Source organism: Meles meles, chromosome Y (genome assembly GCF_922984935.1).
Source record: "Meles meles chromosome Y, mMelMel3.1 paternal haplotype, whole genome shotgun sequence".
Taxonomy (NCBI): Eukaryota; Metazoa; Chordata; class Mammalia; order Carnivora; family Mustelidae; genus Meles; species Meles meles.
In genome coordinates this window covers 12,537,518-12,550,634 of record NC_060088.1, presented here as the reverse complement: position 1 = coordinate 12,550,634, position 13,117 = coordinate 12,537,518, and the positions used below count along the sequence as shown (strand labels likewise).

Genomic DNA, 13,117 nt, shown 5'->3' with positions numbered 1-13,117 from the left:
AAACCGCTTTTTGAAAACTACTTATTCAAGTAATTTCTTCCCAAAAAAGTATGCATGTTCTGACTGTGGAATTAGTCCACTGGTCAGTTAAAGGCAATTTTAATTACCTTTTAAAAAATTCTTTATATAAAGGAGATGTTGTACGTGTTTCTCAAACAAATTTCGTTATGTAAATCCTTTAAAAAAAAAAACAAACCCACAAACAAACCCAACTGAACTGAATGAAGACCTATAAATACTTGTCCCAAGCAGGAATCTGCCTGCCACCTGTGGTCTCACATTAATTCAAAATTGATGCTGGACTCAGGATTCTGAAACTAAGTTTCTATTACTTGAGCTCTAGCAAAGTGTAAGGTTTTGTAGCCTCAACTAGTATAATGTCTTCCCTGTCCAAATCCAGAATGATTATACTGATAACCTCCATGCTGGAAGTGCTGTTCAAATTATCCCCCTTGGTGATAATTCTGGCTCCCCCTCCCCCCCCAACCTCCTCCCTGGCCTCCACGTCCACCTCGGCCTCCGCGACCCCCTCTCCCTCCACGACCATTGCCTCTATCATTATGGTGCCCACCATCTTGGTATCTATGGTCCTGTTGATATCCACCACCCTGGTATCCACTTCCTGTATATGTTGATGTTTGGAAGCCACCATAACCACCGCCTTGATAGCTACCACTGTGGCCACCACCATGATAGCCACCTGGCTGGAAACCCGAATCTCGATAACCAGCATCTTGGTAGCCACCTCCTCCTCCACTCCCTCCATCTGTCCAGCCTCCTTGATGCTTATTTCCTCTTCCTCCCCCTCGGCTACCATGGTCGTAGCCACCACGTCCACCTCTCCCTCCTCCTTGTTCATGACCTCCTCGTCCTCCATATGAGGAATGTTCATAACCACCTCTCCCTTCTCCTCGGCCTCCTGCTTGCTGCTGGGGGCCATCTTGCCTTTTCTGCCACGGTGGCATCTCTGGAGGTGGAGGTTCAATCTCATTGGGTCTACCTCCTCTGTCAGGCACCCTGCCCATCAACACCTTATTGATGGCACAGGCAGTCTTTTCTCTTATAGAGCCACTGCTTGTCCTTAAAATCTTCGACAAGTCTTGTCTTGCAGCCAAAAGGTGGGCAACAGAAAGAGTACTTTTAGGAGACAAAACTGAAAGTTTCGGCTGATAAACCTTTGCTAATTTTTCTGTCTGACTCTTAGCTCTGTCAGACCAGCCAAAAGACTGGACAGTGACATCCAAACGTTTTATTAGCAGCTTTCTCCGAACTTCATATTCCTTGGCTATGGCTTGGTTAATTGCTTCTATCTTTTCCCACTGGGCTGGTCCCATTGACTTCTTCAATAAAGGCTTTCCCACATGGTTAGGTGGAACTTTTGCTAATGTCTCCTTTAATTTTTTTTCAATCCCTTTGAAGAATTGGAACATAGTTATATTGGCTGGAGGTTTGGACATTTCTAGAGCAATACATATGCCTTTCAACTCTTGAAAGACCTCACTACCGCCTCCTTCTTGAGCTTTTTTTGGAGGAGTAGTCACACAGAGCATTCTGGCAGCTTCTAGTTCTGCGATGAGGTATGTGAGCAAAAGGAGGCAGTTCTTCTGAACGAGAAGGCACTTGGTCACATCCCCAGATGTCAGTGATAGATATGGACAGTTCATCTCCCCTAGTAGCCCACTCACCTCAAGCTGGAATTCTTCAGCTTCACTTGGACTGTTAGTTGCTTGCACATTTTCCTCTAATTTACAGAACACTCTTAATTCAGACACCAGCCAAGCACAGAGTTTGGTAAACTCGGGGGAACTGGCTCCAGCCGAGACTGCTTGAGATAGAGCGCCATCTTCCAACAATGGACCCTTGTAACCTAGATCTTCCAACGACTCCAAGATGTCAGTCTCCATGAGGTCACACTCCATGCTACTGTGATATTCAAATTTCCGAGTCGTCAGGGTCCCCTCTTCGCCCGCAACGCGTACACTCGCGCATGCGCTGCTTCCCCGGAACGCTCTGATATACTTTTTAACTTTCATCTTCTGGGGTTGTATTCTGGATAATTCTTAAGATATATCTTACAGATCAGTAATTCTTTATTTCTAATTTCTCTATTATCTCTAATCTACTATTTAAAACTTCCTCTGAGATTAAAAAAAAAAAAAGATTTACTTGTTTATATTAGAGAGAGAGAGGACTGGGGGAGGGGCAGAGGGAGAGAGAATCCCAAGCGGAGCCCCTGCTGAGTGCAGAGCCCAGATGGGGCTCAATCTCACTGATCCTGAGATCATGACCTGAGTTGAATCCAAGAGTTGGACATATAACTGATTGCACCATTCAGGTGCCTCTCTTTTGAGGGTTTAATTTAAATTACATTTTACAACTTTTATAATTAGGTGTTTTATATTTTTATAAATTCCATTGTATTCTTTCTCAAATATTTCTGGTAATCTTGGGAACTTTGTTTCTTCTTTTTCTTACATTTAATAAACATCCTTGGGGTGCTTGGGTGGCTCAGTAGATTATCTGCCTTCATCTCAGGTCATGATTTTGATGTCCTGGGACTAGATTTTGCTTTGCCTGACTTGGAGAGCTAACGAGAATTGTGGTATAGTTTCAATATTGGGATGACAACTGCTGAAAGAAGTAGTGGATATATAAGTACTTTTGAGCTGCAGGATATGTGTAGACCCACAGGTGTCTAAAGGCAAGGTATTGAAGGAAAGAAATACAATAGAAAAAACGCTAAGAAGAAACAGAGTGTATGTCTATGGGAAATTAGGATATTTTAAAAGCACCATGTAGGCAGAAAACTGGAATAAAATCATTTGGACAAACAAAGGGAAGATCCATTCTCAGAACAGTTTTGATAAAACCTGGAGTTTCGAGCTAGGGTAGTCATCAACCAGTGAAGGTTTCCCTCTGAATATAGCCAGTCTGCAAGACTGGGTTGCTACTTTTTTCATTTGCATGATTGTCAACAAAAGAAAAGAATATACCATAAAAAGAAATGTGAAAACATACCCATTTGTTTAGAGAAACAAATGCTAAAGAAACATGGATATCTGAATCAATTAACGAAGATTAAAAAAAAAAAACCAGTTATCTGAAATAGAATCTATGAGCTTGAAGGAAATATGGATAGACAACTAAAGATCAAGAAAGTGATACATAAGCAAAATAAGAACAAACAAAAAGACAGAAATTAAGAAAAAGAATCAAACAGATTCTGGACCTGAAAGGTACAATTAGTGATTTGAAGATTTTACTAATGGAGATCAGCAGCAGACTTGAAAAAGCTCAAAAAGAATAAGCAAAAATTGAGAAAGTTCATTTGAAAACATGAATTGTGAGGAACAAAAAATAAGAAAAGCAAAGAAAAGTGAACACAGCATAAGGGATGTCTTTATTATTACAAGGAAATAATAAACATATGAGTCACAGAAAGAGTGTACAGGAAAAGAGCTTATTAAGAAAAATGGTATTAAGAAGGGCACATATTGTATGGAACACTCAGTGTGGTGCATAAACAATGAATCTTGGAATACTTAAAAAGTAAAATAAAATGAAAAAAGAAAAATGGTCACAATTTTCCAAATTTTGAAGAAATAAATGAAAATACAAATATTAAAGAAGCACAATAAATTTGAAGTAGAATGAACCTGAAGAGACCCACACCAAGAAACATTATAATCAAACTGTCAAGTCAAAGCAAAGAGAGAATCTCAAAAGCAGGAAGATGAATGTGGCTCACTAACTTCAAGAAAGTCTCTGAAATTTTCAGAATTTCTCAGCAATTCAGGCTAGATGGCACAGGAATGATATACAAATTTTTCCTACCAAAAATTCCTATGAAACTTTTGATAAGCCAAAATGGTGTAAAGTGAAGAAATAATTACCATTTCACAAACGGAGAATCATATTTAGATTTATTTCAGTTAGTGCCAAGTCATACTAATACAGGTCTTTCATAAAAACAAAGTGGCATAAATAAAAGTTTCAAATAGTTGGGAAACTTATTTTGTTTTATTTATTATTTGTTATTAACTAATTAATTTAAAAAATCAATTAAGTAACAGAGCATATTTTTAGTTTCAGAGGTAGAGTTCAGTGATTCATCAGTTTCATATAATGCCTAGTGCTCATTACATCATGTGCCCTCCTTCATGTCCATCACCCAGTTACCTATCCTCCCTTCCACCTCCACTCCAAACTTCAGTTTGTTTCCTAGAGTTAAGAGTCTCCTATGATTTGTCTCCTTCTCTAATTTCAATTTATTTTATTTTTCCTTCCCTTCCCCTATGTTTATTTGTTTTCTTTCTTAAATTCCACATGAGTGAAATTGTATGTTATTTGTCTTTCTTTGATTGTCTTATGTCACTTAATATAACACACTCTAGTTCCATCCACATCGTTACAAGTGGCAAGATTTCATCCCTTTTGATGGCTGAGTAATATTCCTTTGTGTATATATACCACACCTTTTTTCATTCATCTGTCCATGGACATCTCAGCTCTTTCCATAATAGTTTGGCTATTATGGATATTGCTGGTATAATATTAAGGTTCACATGCCCTTTGAATCACTATGTTTGTATCCTTTGGATAAATACCTACTAGTACAATTGTTGTGTCATAGGGTAGCTCTATTTTTAACTTGAGGAACCTCCATAATGTCTTCCAGTGACTGCACCAATTTACATTCCAGCAGTGTAAGTGGGTTCCTCTTTCTTTGCATCCTCACCAACATCTGTTGTTTCCTGACTTATTAATTTTAATCATTCTGACTGGTATCATTCTGAATGGTATCTCATTGTGGTTTCAATTTCTATTTCCCTGATGATGGGTGATGTTGAGCATTTTTTCTTGTGTCTGTTGGCTATTTGTATGTTTTCTTTAGAGAAATGTCTTCCTATCTTCTATGCATTTCTTGACTGGATTATTTGTTTTTTGGCTGTGGAGTCTGAAGTTCTTTACATTTTGGATACTGGCCTGTTAACTGATAAAGCATTTGGAAATATCTCCTATTCTATGGGTTGTCTTTTAGTTTTCTGAACTGTTTGCTTTGCTGTGCAGCATTGTGATGCCACTAGCTTTTCTTTTCTTTTTCAATGTTCTTTTGGCTAGTTGCAGTCTTTCTGGTTCACATATAAATTTTAGGATTGTTTCCACTCTGAAAAATGTTGATGGATTATTGATAGGAATTCCACTGAATATAGAATGCCTTTGGTAGTAGAGACATTTTAACAATATTTGTTCTTCCAATCCATGAGCGTGGAATGCCTTTCCATTTCTTTGTGTCTTCCTCAATTTCTTTCACAAGTGTTCTATAGTTCAGAGTTCAGATCCTTTGCCTCTTTTAAGTTATAACTAAGTATCTTATGGGTTTTGGTGCAATTGTAAGTGGGATCAATTCCTTAATTTCTCTTTCTTCTGTCTCATTATTAGTGTATAGGAATGCAACTGGTTTCTGTGCGATGATATCCTGCAAGAGTTCTAGCAATTTTGGGGTGGAGTCTTTTCGGTTTTCCATGTAGAATGTCATGTCATCCGCAGAGAGAAAGTTTGACTTCTTCTTTGTTACTTCTTCTTTGGATGGCTTTTATGTCTTTTTGTTGTCTGATTGCTGAGTTAGGACTTCCAGTACTATGTTGAACCACAGTGGTGAGAGTGGACATCCATCATGTTCCTGACTGTAGGGAAAAATATCTCAGTTTTCCCCCATTGAGAATGATATTCACTGTGGGCTTTTCATTATTGGCTTTATGATATTGAGGTATATTGGTTTCATGGAAGGGTTTTATAAGTTTTCCTGCCATTTCTATTTTATGAAATATCTTCAGAAGAATAGGTATTATTCTTTAAATATTTGGTGTAATTCCCCTGGGAGGGTGTCTGGTCCTAAACTCTTGTTTGTAGGGAGAATTTTGATTACTGCTTCTATTTCTTTGCTGGTTATCAATCTGTTTAGGTTTTCTATTTCTTCTTCTTCCAGTTTTGAGAGTTTATACATTTCCAGGAATACATTCATTTCTTCCAGATTGCCTAATTTGTTGGCATATAGTTGCTTATATATGTCCTTATAATTGTCCTTGGTGTTGGTTGGTTGTGATTGCTCCTCTGATTTTATTTATTTGGGTCATTTCTCTTTTCTTTTGTTATGTCTGGCTAGAAGTTTATCAATCTTTTTAAGTTGTTCTAAGAATGAGCTCCTATTTTCACTGATCTTTCCTACTGTTCTTTGATATATGTGTCATTGATTTCTGCTCTAAATTCTTTATTATTTCTCTTCTCTTGCTGGATTTAGGCATTTTTTGCACTTTCTTCCCCAACTCCTTTAAGTTTAAAGCTAGGTTGTGTATTTGAGATTTTTCTTGTTTCTTGAAAAAGGCCTTTATTGCTATATACTTCTCCCTTAGGACCATGTTTGCTGCATCCCAGAGATTCTGAACTGCTATATTTTCATTATCATTCTTCTATGTGTTTTTTTAAAAAAATTATTCTTTAATTCCCTGGTAGACCCATTTATTCTTTGGTAGAATGTTCTTTAACCTCCATGTATTTGGGTTCCTTTCACATTTTTTCCTTGTGATTCAGTTCAAGTTTTTAAGCCTTGTGATCTGAAAATATGCATTATAACATTGCTCTTTTGCTATCAGTTGAGAACTGATTTGTAATCCAGTATGTAATCTTTTCTAGAGAATGTTCAGTGTGCACTCAAGAAGAATGTGCATTTTGTTTTAGGATAAAATGCTCTGAATATATGTTTAAGTCCATCTGTCTGGTGTTTCCTTGATCTTCTTCTTAGATGATCTGTCTATTGCTGTGAATGGGGTGTTAAAGTCTCAAACTATCATTGTACTATCAATGTGTTTCCTTAATTTTATTATTGTTTTGTAAATTTGGCTACTCCCAAGTTAGGGGCATAAATATTTACAATGACTAGATCTTCCTGTTAGATCCTTTAAGTAGGATATACTCTCCTTCCTCATCTCTTATTACAGTCTCTGGTTGAAAATCTAGTTTGTCTGTGATGGCTACTTCAGCTTTCTTTTGATGTCCATTAGCATGAAAAATTGTTCTCCCCACTCCTCTCATTCCAGAGTTATTTTTGCATCTAAAATGAGTCTCTTGTAGACAGGATATTGATGGTTCTTTTTTTTTTTTTTTTAAATCCAATCTGGTATCCTGTGTCTTTTGTTGAAACATTTGGTCCATTTACATTCTGAGTAATTATGGAAGATTTGGATTTAGTGCCATTGTATTACCTGAAATTTTGCTGTGCCTATTCTCTGTTCCTTTCTGGTCTATGTTAGTTGTGGGCTGTCTCTTTGCTTACCTTTAATATTTCTTGTAAGGCTGGTTTAGTGTCTATGAATTCCTTTAGTTTTTGTTTGTACTGGAAACTTTTAATCTCTCCTTTCATTATGAATGATGCTTTGCTGGATAAAGTGTACTTGGCTGCATATTTTCCCCATTTAGTAGGCTTAACATATTGTGCCAGTCCTCTCTGTCTGCTAGGTTTCTGTGGACAGATCTGATGGCAGTCTTGTGTTTCTACCTTATAGTTTAAGAACCTCTTGTTCCCAGCTGCTTTCAGGTTTTCATTTTATCTGTGAAACTTGCAAACCTCACTATTACATCTTCTGGTATTGACCTATATTTATTGATTTTGAGGAGGATTCTCCATGCCTCCTGGAAATGCCTATTACTTTCCCCTGATTTGGGGACTTCTCACCTGTAATTTGTTCAAGCAAACATCTTTGCCCTCACTCCCATACTCTACGACTCCTGTTATTCAAATGTGATTGCACTTTATGATCACATTTCTCAAATTCTCTTCTCCCATTGTGATCCAGTAGTTCTCGCTCTCTTTTTCTCAGTTTTCTTACTTTCTGTCATTTTGTGTTCTATATCACTGGCTCTCTCTTCTGCCTCATTTATCCTTGAAGGTAGAGCCTCCATTTTTTAAAAAAAATATTTATTTATTTTTTCAGCATAACAGTATTCATTGTTTTTGCACAACACCCAGTGCTCCATGCAATACGTGCCCTCCCTATCACCCACCACCTGGTTCCCCCAACCTCCCACCCCTGCCCCTTCAAAACCCTCAGGTTGTTTTTCAGAGTCCACAGTCTCTCATGGTTCATCTCCCCTTCCAGTTTCCCTCAACTCCCTCTCCTCTCCATCTCCCCATGTCCTCCATGTCATTTGTTATGCTCCACAAATAAGTGAAACCATATGATACTTGACTCTCTCTGCTTGACTTATTTCACTTAGCATAATTTCTCCCAGTCCCGTCCATGTTGCTACAAAAGTTGAATATTCATCCTTTCTTCTTCTTCTTTTTTTTTAATAAACATATAATGTATTTTTATCCCCAGGGGTACAGGTCTGTGAATCACCAGGTTTACACACTTCACAACACTCACCATAGCACATACCCTCCCCAATGTCCATAAGCCCCTCCCCCTCTCCCAACCCACCTCCCCCCCCAGCAAACCCCAGTTTGTTTTGTGAGATTAAGAGTCACGTATGGTTTGTCTCCTTCCCAATCCCATCTAGTTTCATTTATTCTTCTCCTATCCCCTAACCCCCCATGTTGCATCTTCACGTCCTCATATCAGGGAGATCATATGATAGTTGTCTTTCTCCGATTGACTTATTTCAGTAAGCATGATACCCTCTAGTTCTGTCCACGTCGTCGCAAATGGCAAGATTTCATTTCTTTTGATGGCTGCATAGTATTCCATTGTGTATATATATACCACTTCTTCTTTATCCATTCATCTGCTGATGGACATCTAGGTTCTTTCCATAGTTTGGCTATTGTAGACATTGCTGCTATAAACATTTGGGTGCACGTGCCCCTTCGGATCACTATGCTTGTATCTTTAGGGTAAATACCCAGTAGTGCAATTGCTGGGTCATAGGGTAGTTCAATTTTCAACATTTTGAGGAACCTCCATGCTGTTTTCCAGAGTGGCTACACCAGCTTGCATTCCCACCAACAGTGGAGGAGGGTTCCCCTTTCTCCGCATCCTCGCCAGCATCTGTCATTTCCTGACTTGTTAATTTTAGCCATTCTGACTGGTGTGAGGTGATATCTCATTGTGGTTTTGATTTGTATTTCCCTGATGCCGAGTGACATGGAGCACTTTTTCATGTGTCTGTTGGCCATCTGGATGTCTTCTTTGCAGAAATGTCTGTTCATGTCCTCTGCCCATTTCTTGATTGGATTGTTTGTTCTTTGGGTGTTGAGTTTGCTAAGTTCCTTATAGATTTTGGACACTAGCCCTTTATCTGATATGTCATTTGCAAATATCTTCTCCCATTCTGTCAGTTGTCTTTTGGTTTTGTTAACTGTTTCCTTTGCTGTGCAAAAGCTTTTGATCTTGATGAAATCCCAATAGTTCATTTTGCCCTTGCTTCCTTGCCTTTGCTGATGTTCCTAGGAAGATGTTGCTGTGGCTGAGGTCGAAGAGGTTGCTGCCTGCATTCTCCTCAAGGATTTTGATGGATTCCTTTCTCACATTGAGGTCCTTCATCCATTTTCAGTCTGTTTTCGTGTGTGGTGTAAGGAAGTGGTCCAATTTCATTTTTCTGCATGTGACTGTCCAAATTTCCCAGCACCATTTATTGAAGAGGCTGTCTTTTTTCCATTGGACATTCTTTCCTGCTTTGTTGAAGATTAGTTGACCATAGAGTTGAGGGTCTATTGCTGGGCTCTCTATTCTGTTCCATTGATCTATGTGTCTGTTTTTGTGCCAGTACCATGCTGTCTTGATGATGACAGCTTTGTAATAGAGCTTGAAGTCCGGAATTGGATGCCACCCACTTTGGCTTTCTTTTTCAATATTCCTTGCCTATTTGAGGTCTTTTCTAGTTCCATATAAATATTAGGATTATTCCATTTCCTGGGAAAAAATGGATGGTATTTTGATAGACATTACATTAAATGTGTAGATTGCTTTAGGTAGCATAGACATTTTCACAATATTTATTCTTCCAATGCAGGAGCATGGAACATTTTTCCATTTCTTTGTGTCTTCCTCAATTTCTTTCATGAGTACTTTATAGTTTTCTGCATATAGATTCTTAGCCTCTTTGGTTAGGTTTATTCCTAGGTATCTTATAGTTTTGGGTGCAATTGTAAATGGGATTGACTCCTTAATTTCTCCTTCTTCTGTCTTGTTGTTGGTGGACAGAAATGCAACTGATTTCTGTGCATGATTTTATATCCTGACACTTTACTGAATTCCTGTACAAGTTCTAGCAGTTTTGGAGTGGAGTCTTTTGGGTTTTCCACATATAGTATCATATCATCTGCAAAAAGTGATAGTTTGACTTCTTCTTTGCCGATTTGGATGCCTTTAATTTCTTTTTGTTGTCTGATTGTTGAGGCTAGGACTCCTAGGACTATGTTGAATAGCAGTGGTGATAATGGACATCCCTGCCGTGTTCCTGACCTTAATGGAAAAGCTTTAAGTTTTTCTCCATTGAGAATGATATTTGCGGTGGGTTTTTCATAGATGGCTTTGATAATATTGAGGTATGTGCCCTCTATCCCTATACTTTGAAGAGTTTTGATCAGGAAGGGATGCTGTACTTTGTCAAATGCTTTTTCAGCATCTATGGAGAGTATCATATAGTTCTTGTTCTTTCTTTTATTAATGTGTTTTATCACATTGATTGATTTGCGGATGTTGAACCAACCCTGCAGCCCTGGAATAAATCCCACTTGGTCGTGGTGAATAATCCTTTTAATGTACTGTTGAATCCTATTGGCTAGTATTTTGGTGAGAATTTTTGCATCTGTGTTCATCAAGGATATTGGTCTGTAGCCCTCTTTTTTGGTGGGATCCTTGTCTGGTTTTGGGATCAAGGTGATGCTGGCCTCATAAAATGAGTTTGGAAGTTTTCCTTCCATTTCTATTTTTTGGAACAGTTTCAGGAGAATAGGAATTAGTTCTTCTTTAAATGTTTGGTAGAATTCCCCTCGGAAGCCGTCTGGCCCTGGGCTTTTGTTTGTTTGGAGATTTTTGATGACTGTTTCAATCTCCTTACTGGTTATGGGCCTGTTCAGGTTTACGATTTCTTCCTGGTTCAGTTGTGGTAGTTTATATGTCTCTAGGAATGCATCCATTTCTTCCAGATTGTCAAATTTGTTGGCGTAGAGTTGCTCATAGTATGTTCTTATAATTGTCTGTATTTCTTTGATGTTAGTTGTGATCTCTCCTCTTTCATTCATGATTTTACTTATTTGGGTCCTTTCTCTTCTCTTTTGTAAGTCTGGCCAGGGGTTTATCCATCTTATTAATTCTTTCAAAGAACCAGCTCCTAGTTTCGTTGATTTGTTCTATTGTTTTTTTGGTTTCTATTTCCTTGATTTCTGCTCTGATCTTTATGATTTCTCTTCTCCTGCTGGGTTTAGGGTTTCTCTCTTGTTCTTTCTCCCGCTCCTTTACGTGTAGGGTTAGGTTGTGTACTTGAGACCTTTCTTGTTTCTTGAGAAAGGCTTGTACCGCTATATATTTTCCTCTCAGGACTGCCTTTGCTGTGTCCCACAGATTTTGGACTGTTGTGTTTTCATTATCATTTGTTTCCATGATTTTTTTCAATTCTTCTTTAATTTCCTGGTTGACCCATTCATTCTTTAGAAGGATGCTGCTTAGTCTCCACATATTTGGGTTCTTTCCAAATTTCCTCTTGTGATTGAGTTCTAGCTTCAGAGCACTGTGGTCTGAAAATATGCAGGGAATGATCCCAATCTTTTGATACTGGTTGAGACCTGATTTGTGACCCAGGATGTGATCTATTCTGCAGAATGTTCCATGTGCACTAGAGAAGAACGTGTATTCTGTTGCTTTGGGATGAAATATTCTGAATAAATCTGTGATGTCCATCTGGTCCAGTGTGTCATTTAAGGCCTTTATTTCCTTGTTGATCTTTTGCTTGGATGATCTGTCCATTCCAGTGAGGGTAGTGTTCAAGTCCCCTACTATTATTGTATTATTATTGATGTGTTTCTTTGATTTTGTTATAAATTGGTTGATATAGTTGGCTGCTCCCACGTTAGGGGCATAGATATTTAAAATTGTTAGATCTTCTTGTTGGACAGACCCTTTGAGTAGGATATAGTGTCCTTCCTCAATCTCTTATTATAGTCTTTGGCTTAAAATCTAATTGATCTGATATAAGGATTGCCACCCCAGCTTTCTTCTGATGCCCATTATCACTGTAAATTATTTTCCACCCCCTCACTTTAAATCTGGAGGTGTCTTCACGTCTAAAATGAGTTTCTTGTAGGCAACATATAGATGGCGTTTTTTTTTTTATCCATTCTGATACCCTGTGTCTTTTGATTGGGGCATTTAGCCCATTAACATTCAGGGTAACTATTGAGAGATATGAATGTAGTGCCATTATTAGCCTGTAAGGTGCCTGTTACTGTATATTGTCTCTGTACCTTTCTGATCTACTACTTTTAGGCTCTCTCTTTGCTTAGAAGACCCCTTTCAATATTTCCTGTAGAGCTGGTTTGGTGTTTGCAAATTCTTTCAGTGTTTGTTTGTCCTGGAAGCTTTTTATCTCTCCTTCTATTTTCAATGATAACCTAGCTGGATATAGTGTTGTTGGCTGCATGCTTTTCTCGTTTAGTGCTCTGACTATATCATGCCAGCTCTTTCTGGCCTGCCAGGTCTCTGTGGATAAGTCTGCTGCCAATCTAATATTTTTACCATTGTATGTTACAGACTTCTTTTCCCGGGCTGCTTTCAGGGTTTTCTCTTTGTCACTAAGACTTGTAAGTTTTACTATTAGGCGACGGGGTGTGGACCTATTCTTGTTGATTTTGAGGGGAGTTCTCTGCCCCTCCTGGATTTTGATGCTTGTTCCCTTTGCCATAGTAGGGAAATTCTCTCCAATAATTCTCTCCAATAGACCTTCTGCTCCCCTCTCTGTTTCTTCTTCTTCTGGAATCCAAATTATTCTAATGTTGTTTCGTCTTATGGTGTCACTTATCTCTTGAATTCTCCCCTCGTGGTCCAGTAGCTGTTTGTCCCTCTTTTGCTCAGCTTCTTTATTCTCTGTCATTCAGTCTTCTATATCACCAATTCTTTCT

At 38.3% G+C, this 13,117-nt stretch overlaps 1 protein-coding gene across 1 annotated transcript; it reads right to left on the bottom strand.

The window, feature by feature from the left end:
- Nucleotides 1–443: 443 nt before the first annotated feature.
- LOC123935836 (protein FAM98A-like) lies at nucleotides 444–1,959 on the bottom strand. The gene has a single exon (XM_045996645.1). The coding sequence runs from the start codon at nucleotides 1,917–1,919 to the stop codon at nucleotides 444–446; it is 1,476 nt and encodes a 491-aa protein (XP_045852601.1). The 5' UTR covers nucleotides 1,920–1,959.
- Nucleotides 1,960–13,117: the final 11,158 nt, after the last annotated feature.

What these genes read in the sequence shown, in the direction of transcription:
- LOC123935836 (XM_045996645.1), bottom strand. Translation starts at nt 1,919, where the DNA reads ATGGAGTGTGACCTCATGGAGACTGACATCTTGGAGTCGTTGGAAGAT.